This window comes from Eumetopias jubatus, unplaced genomic scaffold, assembly GCF_037043125.1.
Source record: "Eumetopias jubatus isolate StellerSeaLion01/CBP00866 unplaced genomic scaffold, mEumJub1_p1.0 scaffold_16, whole genome shotgun sequence".
In the NCBI taxonomy this organism is placed as follows: domain Eukaryota; kingdom Metazoa; phylum Chordata; class Mammalia; order Carnivora; family Otariidae; genus Eumetopias; species Eumetopias jubatus.
Genome location: NW_028274822.1, coordinates 78162368 through 78176816, shown reverse-complemented (window position 1 = coordinate 78176816; position 14449 = coordinate 78162368). Strand labels below are relative to the sequence as shown.

Genomic DNA, 14449 nt, shown 5'->3' with positions numbered 1-14449 from the left:
TAATAAACTTCCATTTGGCACATACTCATCTGTGCTCAACATTCTTTTAAGCACCACGTGGGGGGATACAAGTAACAAAGACCCTCTGGCCTTCGTGACACACTCTTTAAACGCGTTGAATACCTTCAAAAAAGCATTAAGTGACCACCTTACTCTTTTTCAAAAATTCAGACTTCAAAATTTGAATGTCTGATCTGGATCTGACCACCTAAACACAACAAATTTTCACCTTCAGAATTCCACCTGGCTCTACTTCTCAGGTGTTTTGTACTCACCTCTTCCAGAAGCCTCTGTTTGAGCTCCCGTTCAGTTTCCAGTTTCTGCTGTAAACTGCGGGCGTTCATTTCAAGCATGGCATGTTTCTTTTCCAGGTCATTGAGCTGGGCATTGGGAAAAATTGGCCATAATGTCATATTTAGGAATGCTAGATACTAATGACTTTCGCAAATACCTTCACATCTAAAGAATCAAGTTCTGAAGATCAGAATATTAATAATTGTTTTCTAGGGACACCTGGGGGTGGCTCAGTCGTTTGAGTGTCTGCCTTTGGCTCAGGTCATGATCTCAGGGTCCTAGGACTGAGGCCCACGTTCAGCACAGAGTCTGCTTCTCCCTCTCCCTCTGCCCCTCCCCCCACTCATGCTCATTCTCACGTGCGTGTGCTCTCTCTCAAATAAAATCTTTCAAAAAATAAATAAATAAATATTGTTTTCTAAAAGTATATCACAAAGGTCCATGTCACAGATAAGCCTTATATGGGGAGAGTATTATTTCTAATGGGTCACATAAATAGCTATGACAAGTTCTAAGACAAGGATGATCACTCTGGCTGAACTTAATTAAATAATCAAATGCTGAATGCTTACTATTTGCACAGCATTATATCGGGCCTCTTGGGATGAAAGAATGGACGAACTCTCTTAAGAATCTTACATAAAGTCACAAAGGCAGAGAGTAGCCCATAACTAGACATATACACAAACAAGGATTGCTTTGTCACATAATATTTTCGACAAGAGGGGTATGGAGAAGAGAAATTCTTCCTGAATTACCAGTTTCAAGAAAAGATGATATCAATGTCTGGAGTGTGGTTTTGTTTTTTTGTTTTCCTAAAGTAAACTCCACACCCAGCATGGAGCCCAACATGGGGCTTGAACTCACAACTCTGAGATCAAGACCTGAGCTGAGAGCAAGAGTTGGGACACTTAACCGACTGAGCCACCCACATGCCCCAATGTCTGGAGTCTTAAAGGACGAGCAGAACTTTGCTATAGAATACTCTAAGAACAATCAAACAGAAAAAGATGCTCAAGCTAAACCAAAAGGGTTCATTTACCTCTAAATAATAGCCTTAGTTTCCTCATGGGTTAAAAAAAAAAAAAAAAGCAAGCCAGTATCAAGGAACTCCAGAGTGTTCCTGAGTGGCAAGCTCTAGCCTTGAATCCAGTAATTTTATTTCTGTGAAATTTTATTTCTGTAAGAAAATCATGGATATTCATAAAGATTTATGTTCATCATAGTGTTCTTTATAACACTATGGCAAAAAATTGAAAGGAGTTCAAAGTTCCAACACAAGTAGAATGATTAAATGATTAAGTAGGTACCTCTGTGTTGTTGAGATTTTTTTAGAACTACATGTTCAAAAAACATTCAGTAACTGAGGAAAAGCCCCTAGTTCTATGTTGTTTTTTTTAAAGATGTAAACTTGTTTACACAGTAAGAATCTAAATTTATTCTAATAGATCTGTGGTGGATTGTCAGTCATCTTTTCCTTTACTTTTCTATGGTTTCTAGACCTGCCACAATGACCCCAAATAGTTACTTTTATGATCATGAAATAACAAATAGTTATACCACATATGAAATTCAGATTCTTGCTTTATTTTATGTGTGTGTTTGTGTGCGTGAAAAAATGCGCGTGTGTGAACCTGCGTATATACATGAAATTTCTTTGATCTCCATTCTTGTTATCTGGAACACTGGGGCATCTATTTGAAATCTCTTTCAAGACTTAGATGAACCTCCAGAACATGGGGACATAACGTGGCATGCTATGTGGACAGGACATGCGTATTTCCAATGTAAAATACTGAGGACTCACGTGGCCATCAGACCCTCTCGTGCCCCTGGCCTTGGAACAGAGAGAGGCTGAGCTGCCTACTATTGCAGCAATGGAAGGAGCATTAGTCCTTGCCATTGAGCACTTCCCAAGAATGCTCGACATTAAATCCAGCAACCAACCCAGAGATTAAATCTAGAAATCAGGTGCCAGAAAACGAGAGAGCTGTGTGGCCAGATCAGAATCCAGACCTCAGGGGCCCAGACAGGCAGATGTTGAGAAGCCACCGACAGATTGGGGCACACCAGTCCCCACCATGCCTCCCCCCTCATGCTCTCGCCAACCAAGGGTGTCCCGTGTGGAGCCTAACCCTGCGACTTGATGGGACGGAGCAAACGTGTGTTCGTGAAATATGCTGCCCGTGGATTGCACCTGAATGTGGGTCGAGCAATGCCTTCCAAAAGAGGGAGATGAAGATGTCCTCCTAAAAGGCAGAAGGGATGGGTGCTGACCTTGTCAGAGAGGCTCTCAGCTTTCAGCTTCTGCTCTTTGAGGGCCTGCTGCAGAGCCAGGATCTCAGCCTTGTGCTCCTTCACCGCCAGCTCCACCACCTGGCGGGACTCGGTGATCCGCTGGTCGGCCCGCGCCCTGCCGGGAAGGCACAGACCCATTTCAGAAGCGCCACCATCACCAATCCAGAAAAAGGAAGTGGGCCCATCTCTAATCCCAGTAAGCAACCAGACAGGCTGCAGCTGGACAGAGGCCCAACCCCGATTCCCAGTTCCAAATGATGTCTTGCTTTCTGACTGCTTACAGAGCAAAGAGTTGACCCACTTTAGACCTCGGGTAAAAATACTCTTAAGAGGTAAAGTTCCTGTGAGTACTCACTTGGAAAGGCTGAAGGGGAAAAGGCAATTTTCCAAAAGCAACCGGACTGAATACAATAGAGCAAGACTGCCACAGCCTCCCCTGGGAGCGGAAATGGAATGAGGTCCCCCTGAGGGTCCACAGGCAACCCTAATCGAGCAAACATTTCCTCTCCTTAAAGTCTATGCAGTAAGTTATGTGTTTGAGGTGCGTGTTAGGAAACAAACTTGAATCCAATGATGTATCTATAAATAAGGTTAGAGAATAGAAAAAAACTAGAAGCAAGCTAGAAAAATTGCTGCCCTTCCCCATTTAAATGGTCTTGTGTTTTGCTACTTCCATACCTGGGCTTATACAGTCTCCTCTTCTGGCCAGTGCTCTCCTCCCCCACCTCCCCTACCCTGCAAGCCCAAATCTTACTTGGCCTTCAGGGATGAACTCAAAAGGCCGTGTCCTCCGTAAAACCTTGCTCAATTTCTCCTCTTGCAAAGAAGCTCTCCTTGCTCTGTAGCCAAAGCGTAAACACACTCCTCTCTTGGCACACCCCACTCTCTATCTGAGGTGGTAAATATCCGAAAGCATAATTCATCTTCTCTATGAGACTTGCCTCTTTGAGCACAGGAATTAAGAATTATATTTTACTCATCTCGGGATCCCACGGAACACCAAAATAGAGGGGGGGTGGGGGGAAGAAAGGAAAAGCCAAGATCTTTCACAACTGTCCTTGAAAGTATACGTGAAATGTCTTCCTAAGCACAGCCCATAATTATACCTTCCATGGGGAGTTGTGTGTTTCTTGATGCTGAAGCCAGCTTCCGACCCTCAAATTGGTCTCTGAGGGATTCTAGAAACACCTCAGATAGGAGCTGCACTTGAGGGCAGAAGGAAGGGGGTCTGCGTGAAAGCAACCAGAATATACCATGAGAACTCAGGGTGAAGAGGAACAGGAGGTCTTAAATCAGCAGCCTGTCAGGTCGGCAAATACCCCGAGTAGGAGGATATCCAAAAAATGAAAATTTCTACCGGTGTCTCTTCAAATTTAAGGAGTCTCATCTTTTGCCTCCAATCTTTTCCAGTTTAACTGACTTAGCTCCCATTAAATATCCACCACATTTGGCTAAGTCTACTGTGGTCAAGTAAACGCAGGAAATACCACAATGAGTCTGATGGTGCCCAACTAAATGCTCTGTGAGAGGCATTTCTAGGCACAGTTTATCTCACTTAAGGAGTTCAGGGTACCCTAGGAAGGTCAGTTTCAGAGGGAGGGTGGTATGGGTGAGGTTATGAAGGACGGCCTCAGTTCATTTGTGCACACGTGAAGTCATGCGCTAACTCTAGCATGCACACTGGAAAATGGGACCCATTCTTCAAGATCATTTATTTCTATCTGCTGGTAAACTGTCATAATATACCCATTTTGTTAGAACCAAACACTTTCCTACCAAGAGCTGTAAAACTGTCATAACCAATCTTCCCATCAACCATGTCTGCAGTGTGAATGGCACCCCCTTGGGGTAGGAAGTCTATGACCTGCGCTATCATGGCCCCAGCAGGAAGGAGATTCTGACTTTGGAGATCAAAGTGGGAAAGCAGAGGAAAGATGCTGCTTGAACTTATTTCCTACCACAAAAGAAAAAAACTAAACTGTCCTTGTAGAGAAGCTGTTCTCCACCAAGGGTGATGCTGCCCCTCAGGGGACATTGGACAACGTCTGGAGACATTTTTGGTGTCACAACATGAGGAAGGGGTTGCTACTGGCATCTAGTGGGTAAAAGCAGGGATGATGCTTCCATTCTACGATGCATAGGACAGGCCCCACAACAAGGATTATCTAGCCCAAACAGTCCATAGTGCCGAGGTTGAGAAACCCCAGTGTAGACAGGTGACTAGCTTTACACAGGAGCAGGATTAAAATGGTGATGGTCTTGCTACATGGTCACAATGATAACAAAGGCAAAGTAAGGGTTTCTGCCAAGAGAGCACTGAGCTATTTGCCCTGCTGACTCCCAGGCCTCCGCATGGGGTAAAAGGACACCAGCTTCCAACACAGACAGAATCCAAGTGACACTGACCATATTTACAAGTAGGATGACCAACCCATCCTAGTTTGCCCAAGAGTTTCCCAGCTTTAGCACTGAAAGTCTTGTATGCTAGAAACTTCTCTCAGTCCTGGGCAAGCTGGGACTGTTGGTCACCCTGTTACTAATGCTCAGGTGATCCCGGTGAAGACACCTGTCACTGGCTTTCTACAAACAGGAAGCCCCACCTGCTCTGCTTCTCGGTGTCCAGCATCCTCTGTAACTCTCGGACCCGACACTCAAACTGGGACTTCTCGTCTCCAAGGACGCTCCTCCACGCCTCCCACTGCCGCTCTTTTTCCAGCAGCTCATCATTCAGGGCCTCCAGGTCCATGACCTGTTCCTCCAGCATCGTGCAAGTGGTCTTCAGAGCCTCCATCGTCTGCAAATCAGTACCACTGAGTTGTGCCTTGTATCAAATGAGGATTTCCCGGATGTTACTTTCGTTGGATCAGTGTCAGAAAAGCACAAGTTTCTAACTACAATCTGAAACACAGTGTATCTGTTTTCTTCTACAGACCCAGGGGACCAGACAAGAATGGATAAAGGGCCATTTCTGCCACCATCTTAAAGACAGAACCCAATGCAAGCCAGGGGTTAGAGACTACGCTTAAAAGTCAAGGGGCTCACACTAGCCTCCCAGAATATTCTATTTTATTTTTACCTTTTTTTTAAAAGTCAGAATTAAGAGAACAACACACTTTTTAAAAGTTACTTTTTCCAAACCCCCAAGCCCTCAAAACATAGACGTGCTGATGAGAAAGAGCCCATTTAACGGTCAGGGCTCAGTCTTGGATCCCTTGGGAGAGGTATACCGGGCGCCTGCTCTGAAATCTAACAGGATCAAAGGGTGCCAGGGGTCTCTGACACAGCATACTGCCCTTACTTGCTTCTGGCTCGTGAGCTGCATCTCCCTCTCCGTAATCTCGCGGCGGAGATGGTCTACCTCACTTCGTAATTGTACTATCTCATCGTTGGCGCCAGAAGCCTCGTCGAGTTGTTTGGACAAGTAGAAATTTTGGTTGTTGAGCTCAGCGTTGTCCTCGGTCAGCTGGTTTAGCTGCTCCTCCAGGTCTGTGATTACCTAAAAGAGGAAAGGAACCTGGTTCTGCATCCAGCAAGTCCGTTTGAAATGAGAAACTGCTTCCAGAGCCGCTGATTTTGGAACCTACGTGACAATAACAATCCACGTGCCACTCACATTTGCTCATCCAACCCTGGCCGCCAAAGCCAAACTCCCATGCCCGCCCACTTAGCACTAACACACACGTGCTGTGGTGGAAAAAGAAAAGTCTCTGATTCTTTCTCACTCATGATTTAACTGGAAGACATGGCAAAAATAGATCAATCAAAAGAGATTGCCATATGGAAGGGGCAACTTTAAATGAGATCAAGTTAATGGATGATAATATAATGTGGAGAATGCAAGCCAAGGAAAGGCGTCTAAGAGACTGGCATCACAATCAGCTAATTAAACAAACGGCACCATCCAGAGGACAGCAGAACTGGAGATAGTCTTAGAAAGCAAAATAAAATTCTTATCAAGGACTGACTATGAAGGACACTAAAAGTTATTTTAATATCTCAGCAATAAATTTAATTTCATGCAACAAAAGGAAAAAATTTAAGGGAAGCTCAGAATAATCCTGAAAATATTGTACTATGGCATCACTTTAATGGTTTTTATTATACAGTTAGCTATCAAAAATGGGAAGGCATGTATATGAGATTGTCATTTTATTGAGAGAGATTTAATCTGGTTTTGCTAAATTATTTCCCTGCTCAATGGCAGAATGACTTCGATTTCAGTGCATTTAGCTTCCCTATTCTCTTTTCTGAGGTTCAGTATCAGTGCTTGCAGAGAGCTTTTGTATATAATACTTTCGAAGTTTAAGGGCAATTTTCTAATAATAGTTTGAATGAAGCACACAGGCAGTAAATTAAATTTTATGTAACAAAAAGAAGTAAATTAAAAGGAAATGCCTTGAAGCCTACAGTTTATTGTTTCCAAGTCCCAAACCTAGAGTAGACTTAGTTTATGAAATGTTGCCACTGTTTCTATGACTAATTCCCTATTTTAGCCCCCTTTGATTATCAATTTTAAAAAAATCTTCCCAGCCACAAAGAATTAAAAAACATCAATTAAGAACATTTGTTCAATGTGGCTCAGAAAACAGAGCTTTCCATTTTATTAACTACGCTGATAAGCTTTTAATGTAGTAAGTGGTCTAGTAATGTGTACTTTAATGTCAAAAGCCCTGCTAATTCCTAATGTATTGGTTGAGGTGCACTGTTGGCTACAAGATGGGGAATAAAGGTTATCTGGTTGGGTCCTTAGCTAGGACCCCTTTATCAGGGAAAATGGGAAGACTGCAAGTTTGTCATTTCTAGTCGGCAGTTATGCCTTAAAGGGATCCCTGGACCACCCTTTGGGTGCATGGTTAAATCTCCTAAAACCAGAAACAATAAGTAAACAATGCCCAATAGTTCAACTGGTCTCCATCTTATATGTAGTGAAGCCATTCCTTAAGATAGTTTTCATCCTGGACTATAAATGTCTCCATTTAACTACTATGCTTCTTTTTAATGTCCTTCCCCCCAACACACCAAAAACAAAAACACAAGAAACAGAGGCAAGCTGGCCTGGAAACTATGTTCTCAAATGGAGTCTGGAGCCCCAAATAAAGCCATCTTGAACTTTGCAGGGTTGGGGTCTTCATCTGTGATAAGGAGGTAGATACTATATTTACTACCTCCTCCGTTCCATTTTTTTTTTAATGTTTTGAATTTTCTTGCATACTATTCTACCTTAATGTAGCCTGTGAAATACAAGGGATAAAAATTAATGACCAAGATAATGCTTCATTTTAAAGATTATCATGGTACCTCTTGTGGAGCAAAGAGGCTACAGAAAATCTGCTCACATAAGAATATACACGTTGCCAGGGGCGCCTGGGTGGCTCCGTCGTTAAGCGTCTGCCTTCGGCTCAGGTCATGATCTCAGGGTACTGGGATCGAGCCCCACATCGGGCTCCCTGCTCAGCGGGAAGCCTGCTTCTCCCTCTCCTTCTCCTGCTGTTTCTGTTCCCTCTCTCTCTGTGTCTCTCTCTGTCCAATAAATAAATAAAATCTTTAAAAAAAAAAAGAATATACACGTTGCCAAAATAATTTACTCAGCACTCAAAAACATACCTAAGCCTTTGGGTTCTCACTCCCTTTCTCTGATTTATGGGGAAAAAATTGCAATTTATTATTAGCCCATTTCTGCTAACTCTTCTCCTTTCAAAATAGATTATAAAGTGCTAAAGACAAAATACTTGAAAAGCTCAATGAAGTGCCAAGATTATGACTCTCACTTCAGTTGAGACAGGCCCACCGGAGTGGGAGGCATCCTTCTACTTCCCTATTGCCATTCAGTTTTCAAGGGGTCTCAAATCTCTGATTTCTACTTACAGTTTGTGAATGTTGGTTCTACCCTATTTTGCATGTTTGTCCAGAGGAGGCTTATGTGTTCGTGTGAAGCACCCAAACACTCATTAAAGCATTTTAACTCATTCAGACTTCTTATATATTCTTTCTGCCAAAGGCATAACATGTTTAGCTTGTGACTCTATTTTGAGGCGCTGGAGTTGTGGTATTAAGTGTTAGTATTAGACACCCCCCCACACACACCCACACATACATTATTGGGTTTACAGATATTGAAATGACTTGCGACACAGGCAGAAAATTAATGGTCTCCATGGTTTAAAAAAAATTGTTTTAAAGTATTGTGATAGGCAATCTGTGATTTTGAACCAGGTAACGTGCAAGGAGGATTCTTAGGTCTACCATGTGTCCGTGGGTGTATTCTCTCCATACCAAAGGCAAGTGATCTGTTTATTATTAGTCTGTTAACCTTTCAACCCCAAGGATACAGGGTAAAAAAGAGAAACTGAAAGGCTGACTCCATCTTAGCAGTGAGAAGAGGGAGACAGCTTCCTAACACAGGGGCCAACAGAGCTTTCTTCTATGCTGTTTTTGCAGATAAGAGATCGTGATGCATTTCTAAGAGGAAATAAGGATATAAAAAATGATCTACTCTCAGTGTCCGAGAGAGAGAGAGAGAGAGAGATCTCTATTTGGGGTTATCTGTTGCTTTTCAAGCAAACCTGACAGTTCTGAGCAAGTTCTGTTTACCTCTCACACCTGATGGGAAGACCAGTAGGGAGAAGGTTACCAGGTATATGTTCAATAGCGCAATGGGGGTTAGAAACCAGTTAGATGATGAGCATCGGGCTAAAAAGACACAGGGCTAAAGTCCTACTGGAATGTCTGGTTCCTCCTTGAAGGCAGCTATTTGCATATTATTTATTTTTAATCTTATAGCTGACAGATTGATTCATAATTAAAACTGTGTCATATGTTTGCCCACCAACTCCCCTCTGAAACAGACTTAGGTAGGGTTTTAGGTGCCAGATTGGATCAAACCCTTTTTTTAAATCTCGTCAAAATATAGAAATGGTTTGAGCTGGAAAATCTTACAGCTCATGAGCTTTTTAAAAGTTGCTAACTGGGAGCTCCTATCAGTTGAGTTATTACAAGAGTTCCCACCAGTAACAAAGATGACGTCTCCTTGCAGAGACAATCTCAGATAGTGCCAGTAAGACAGAAACATCCATCAGGCCCTTCAGAAGTGTCTTTAAAGCAGACTTTGAAGTTGAAAAAGGGTAACAGAGATCTGCTATTGCTGCCAAATGTTGTCCTAAAGCAGTGGTTTTCAAACTTTTTAAAGGGGCAGACCATTTTCTAAACAAAAGAATATGTCCTAAACCCAGTATAATAAAATATTAATAGTAACCAATACTGTTTAGCACTTGCTATGGACCAGGCCCTGTGTAATCCCTTGGATACATCATCTAATTCTTGCAGGACCGCCAAGACACAGGCATTAGGACCAAATTTGATTCTGTGACTTAGTGTTTCCTAAGTTTTGAACGTATATTGGAACTAAGCCGCTGTCTCTCTGCCCTCACCAAGCCCCCCAAAGAGCAGTTATTAAATGAATTATGCATCTTATACTTGACGATATATTGAAATGGGGAATATACAATGTCAGTGCCATTTTACAAGTAAGCGAATGGAGGCTTGGGAGTTTAGCATCACACAGACAAAGAGGCCAATTTCGAATCAGAACCCAGTCTGACTCCAGAGTGCATGGTTGGACCACGAGCAACCCAGCTGCTCTTGCCGAAGTGTGGGTGGGGGGTCACTCTTTCGAGTTCCCCCTTCCCACTGGGAGAGGTCCCAAGGCTTCTCCACAGAATGTCAGAAGTAAGTAAAGCAAGGATTAGAAGTCACTGCTCCCATAAAAAAAGCAAATGTGAGGGATCAAGAGAATATAAAAGTTACATAAGAAAGTAACCAAATTCATTCTACATACTGGCATATTCTATTTAAAAACAAACCTCTGATTTTTCAAATCTGGGGGTGGGGATCATTTCATTTCTCACATGGAAACATTTGAGAGTAAACCAATACATTTGTTATTTTGATTGTCTTGCAGGTTTCACAGCTGTGTACACATTTCAAAACTCGTAAAGGGGTGCCTGGGTGGCTCAGTCATTAAGCGTCTGCCTTCGGCTCGGGTCATGATCCCAAGGTCCTGGGATCAAGCCCCGCATCAGGCTCCCTGCTGGGTGGGAAGCCTGCTTCTCCCTCTTCCACTCCCCCTGCTTGTGTTCCCTTTCTCGCTGTGTCTCTTGCTGTCAAATAAATAAAATCTTTAAAAAGAAAATAAAATCTTTAAAAACTCTTAAAGTTACTGTACTCCAAGTATACCTCAACAAAGCTATAAAAATGTTTTTTAAAAAAGCTCTTATTGGGACGTCTGGGTGGTTCAGTCGTTAAACATCTGCCTTCGGCTCAGATCATGATCCCAAGATTCTGGGATCGAGCCCCACATCAGGCTCCCCACTTGGTGGGGAGTCTGCTTCTCCCTCTCCCTCTGCCTGTTGCTCCCCCTGCTTGCGCTCTGTCAAATAAATACATAAAATCTTTTAAAAAAAAGCTCTTATGAATATGTGGCGCGCACACACACACACACACTTATTCAGTGGAATATTACTCAGCCATGTAAAAGGGATGAGACTGTGCCATCTGTGACAACATGGTTGGACCTAGAGGGTATTAGGCTAAGTGAAACAAGTCAGACAGAGACAGACAAGTACCATATGACTTCACTTACATGTGGAATCTAAAAACCAAAACAAATGAACAAACGAACAAACAAAAAGCAGAAGCAGACCCACAAATACAGAGAACTGATGGTTGTCAGAGGGGAGAGGGAGGGGGAGAGATGGGTAAAATAGATGAGAGGGAGTGGGAGATACAGACTTCCAGTTCTGGGACGAATAAGTCACAGGGATGAAAAGTACAGCATAGGGAATATAGTCAATGGGATTATCATAGAATCGTATGGTGACAGATGGTAACTACACTTGTGGTGAGCCTAGCATAATATATAGAGTTGTTGAATCACTGTGCTATAGACCAAAAACTAATGTAATATTGTGTGTCAACTATACTTCAATTAAAAAAAAAAAACTGTTATGCCAAAAGACTAAAAAAAGAGAAAACTCCAGATGAAGGATTAACGATGTACACATTTATAACATATCCAAGTTTATTTTAGGAAAAAATAGTAATATAAAAAAAAAATCACGGTCATAAAATGATCTATGTTTTATTCAGTGATCATTTACGAGCATGTATGTAATATAAGCAAATAACTCGCGCGTAAAAAAAGAAACCGAGACAGTAAGAAACCAAAAAAGTGGGGGCACGAGAGTACAGGAAAAGAACGCATCAGCAACTCAAGGAAGAGAGGCAGAATGGAGGAGATCGGGAGATGCTTTTAAGGCGGGCCTACCCCTGATGCAGCCATTGGCATCGGGAAATACAGACCAAAAATCCATCTGCCAGGTACCTGCTAGAGTCAAACAGAGGCATATCATGAGATATATACTAGCTACTCCACTCTTCGGTATATGCTCGTCAGAAACAGGTGCTTACGGCCACCAAAGGACTCAAGCAACAGTGCTTCCTGACAGCTGTGTTCCTAACGGTAGCAATTCAAATTCCATCAGCAGGGGAGTGGATAAATAAACTCCACGTCTATGCATCCAATGGCAACGCTACACCATAATTAATGAAAGGGAACAAATTCTTGATGGGTTCAACCACACTGATGAACCTCACAGACAATTTAAGTAAAAAACAAAAACAAAAACAAAAACAAAAAAACTAAGCCCAAGAGAGCACATCCTCTGTGATTCCATCTGTCTGAAGTTCAAGAACAGGCCAAACTGATCTCTGGTATCAGAGGTCAGAACTGTGGTCACCCTTTGGGCAAAGGATGCTGATAAGAAGGGGACGTGAGGCAGCCCGTTGGAGACTGAAAATGTTCTGGATCTTGATCTATGTGGTGGCTACACAGTTGTCTATATGGTGCAAAAATTTCATTCAACTGTACCCATAAGATTAGTGCACTTTATGCATTTTACGGTGTGGATTTTATAACTAAATTAAGGAGGAAAAGCATACACTCTTAAGACTTAACGTCCCATTTATAATAGGTAAAGAGGAAAGAAAGAGTTCATTACAAGACAATAAAATATGTACGTGGGGAGTACGGTGGGGTTGTTTCTGGAAATTCACAGATGCGAATAACACAAATGGAGACAAGTTCACTGAGGACTAAGAAGGTAATAAAGCCATGAAAGTACCAAAGAAAGGAGGTGGAACCATGAATAAAGTGACATCCTATCTTCTGAAAGGGCCCTATTTCAGTCCTTTGTTCCAATGGGAAACAGAGCAAGCTTCTGCTGACCCTACCCCATCACATAATCTGTGCACGACGCTTCTCCACCCACAGAATTTACTTCTCTCCATATAAATGATGTCTCCCAAAGAGCCATAGAGTTTTATTTTGCCTGGTAGGAAGTTAAATTTCTAGGTCCACAGAACTTGCCAGACTTTCCTCTCTGCGGCAGTGGTGGGCTGGAGAAGCCTTGGGTCGCAACCACCTCCAGCGTCCACACAGCGTCTAGCTGGGACTAGCCTCGGAACCTTCTACACTGGGGCGGGAGTGGGAGCTGCCTTGGGACTTGCTGCAGCTACTGCAGCCTATGCAGTGAGAACTATTCCCACCACTCCAACTATCCTTCCCCAAACATAAAGAATGGTTTAGAAATTTTTAAACTGGCAGGAACCCGAGAACCGGCATTATCTGAGGCTTAGGAAGTCCAAATCAGTTTGACCCCATTAAGTGCTTCAAGTGGAAAGTCTGTAACAAAAAATCGGTCAGTTGATATTATAAGAGATGCCCCCTCTTCCCTCTTGGTGTCTAGTCTCATGTTATTTTAATCATCTTTAGATTTAATACTCACAGTACAGCTGTTACGAAGGGCATCAAATTTGCGCTGGATTTCATCTCTATGGGCCTAAAAGGTAAGAAGTCGATTATAAATTTTCGTAGGGTAGAATACAATTCTACATGCTATGGATCAAATAAAGAAAAGAGCGATTAAACTAGAAAGCCAAGAATGCGGTTGCAGCCGCCCAAACATCCGGTTTTCAAAGAACTAATTAATCAAGTCATGTCCAACATCAGAAATTAAAGTTACAGGAATACACAGTGCTGTGTTAACAACACTTGACGACTTAGACCCTGAGAGACAGACACACGCACGCAGACACACACACGCACACGCACGCAGACACACATGCACGCAGACACATGTGCATGCGCGTGCACAGACACACGCACGCACGCGCACGCACACACGCGCACGCGCAGACACACACGCACGCAGACACGCGCGCGCGCGCAGACACACACGCACACGCACGCAGACACACACACGCGCGCGCGCACACACGACAACAGCCAGGAAAAACAAGGGATTTTTTTTGTTGTTGTTGTTAATCAAAAGCCGCCGAGATTCAGAAACCCGACGTTGACCTTCAAGTAAGCAGAAGGCCTTCTCCAAGGCAGAGCTGCTCCACAACAGCAGCATTTGTTCAGCTGACACTCAAGGACTTCGCGTGCACCTGATAGGCCATACACTGTGGGGCCGTACGGCACACGTGGAGCTACCGCCACTCACTGAGGGAGGGGAGAAAGTTAACGAGTCGTGATTACAAACAGTGACAAATGCTATGGAAGAAACAAACAAGGTGCAGGAAGAAAAAGGATAAAGGGGACAGAAAGGAACTTACTTAGATGGGGTAATCAAGGAGGGCTTCTCTGAAGAGGTGACACTTCAACTGACACCCATACTATGATGAGGAGCCAGCCATGCAAAGAACAGGAAAAGGCAGAGGGCCAAAGTCTTGAAGCAAGAAAGGGTCTGGTGCATTTGACGAACAAAAAAAGGCCTGAATGGCTACAGCAGAGCTTTTC

At 43.1% G+C, this 14449-nt stretch overlaps 1 protein-coding gene across 4 annotated transcripts in view; it reads right to left on the bottom strand.

Annotated features, from left to right (window-relative positions):
• CIT (citron rho-interacting serine/threonine kinase) overlaps positions 1 to 14449 on the bottom strand; it is a 158899-nt gene that overhangs the window by 33103 nt on the left and 111347 nt on the right. For 2 of the 4 annotated variants that reach the window (XM_028116391.2, XM_028116394.2), the window contains exons 24-28: positions 13434 to 13487; positions 5891 to 6088; positions 5193 to 5413; positions 2572 to 2707; positions 276 to 380 (exon numbers count right to left, since the gene is read on the bottom strand). In XM_028116391.2, coding sequence (XP_027972192.2) covers positions 276 to 380; positions 2572 to 2707; positions 5193 to 5413; positions 5891 to 6088; positions 13434 to 13487 — 714 coding nt within the window. The remainder of the gene's footprint in view (positions 1 to 275; positions 381 to 2571; positions 2708 to 5192; positions 5414 to 5890; positions 6089 to 13433; positions 13488 to 14449) is intronic. The other 2 variants (XM_028116393.2, XM_028116395.2) reach the window with 1 other exon arrangement.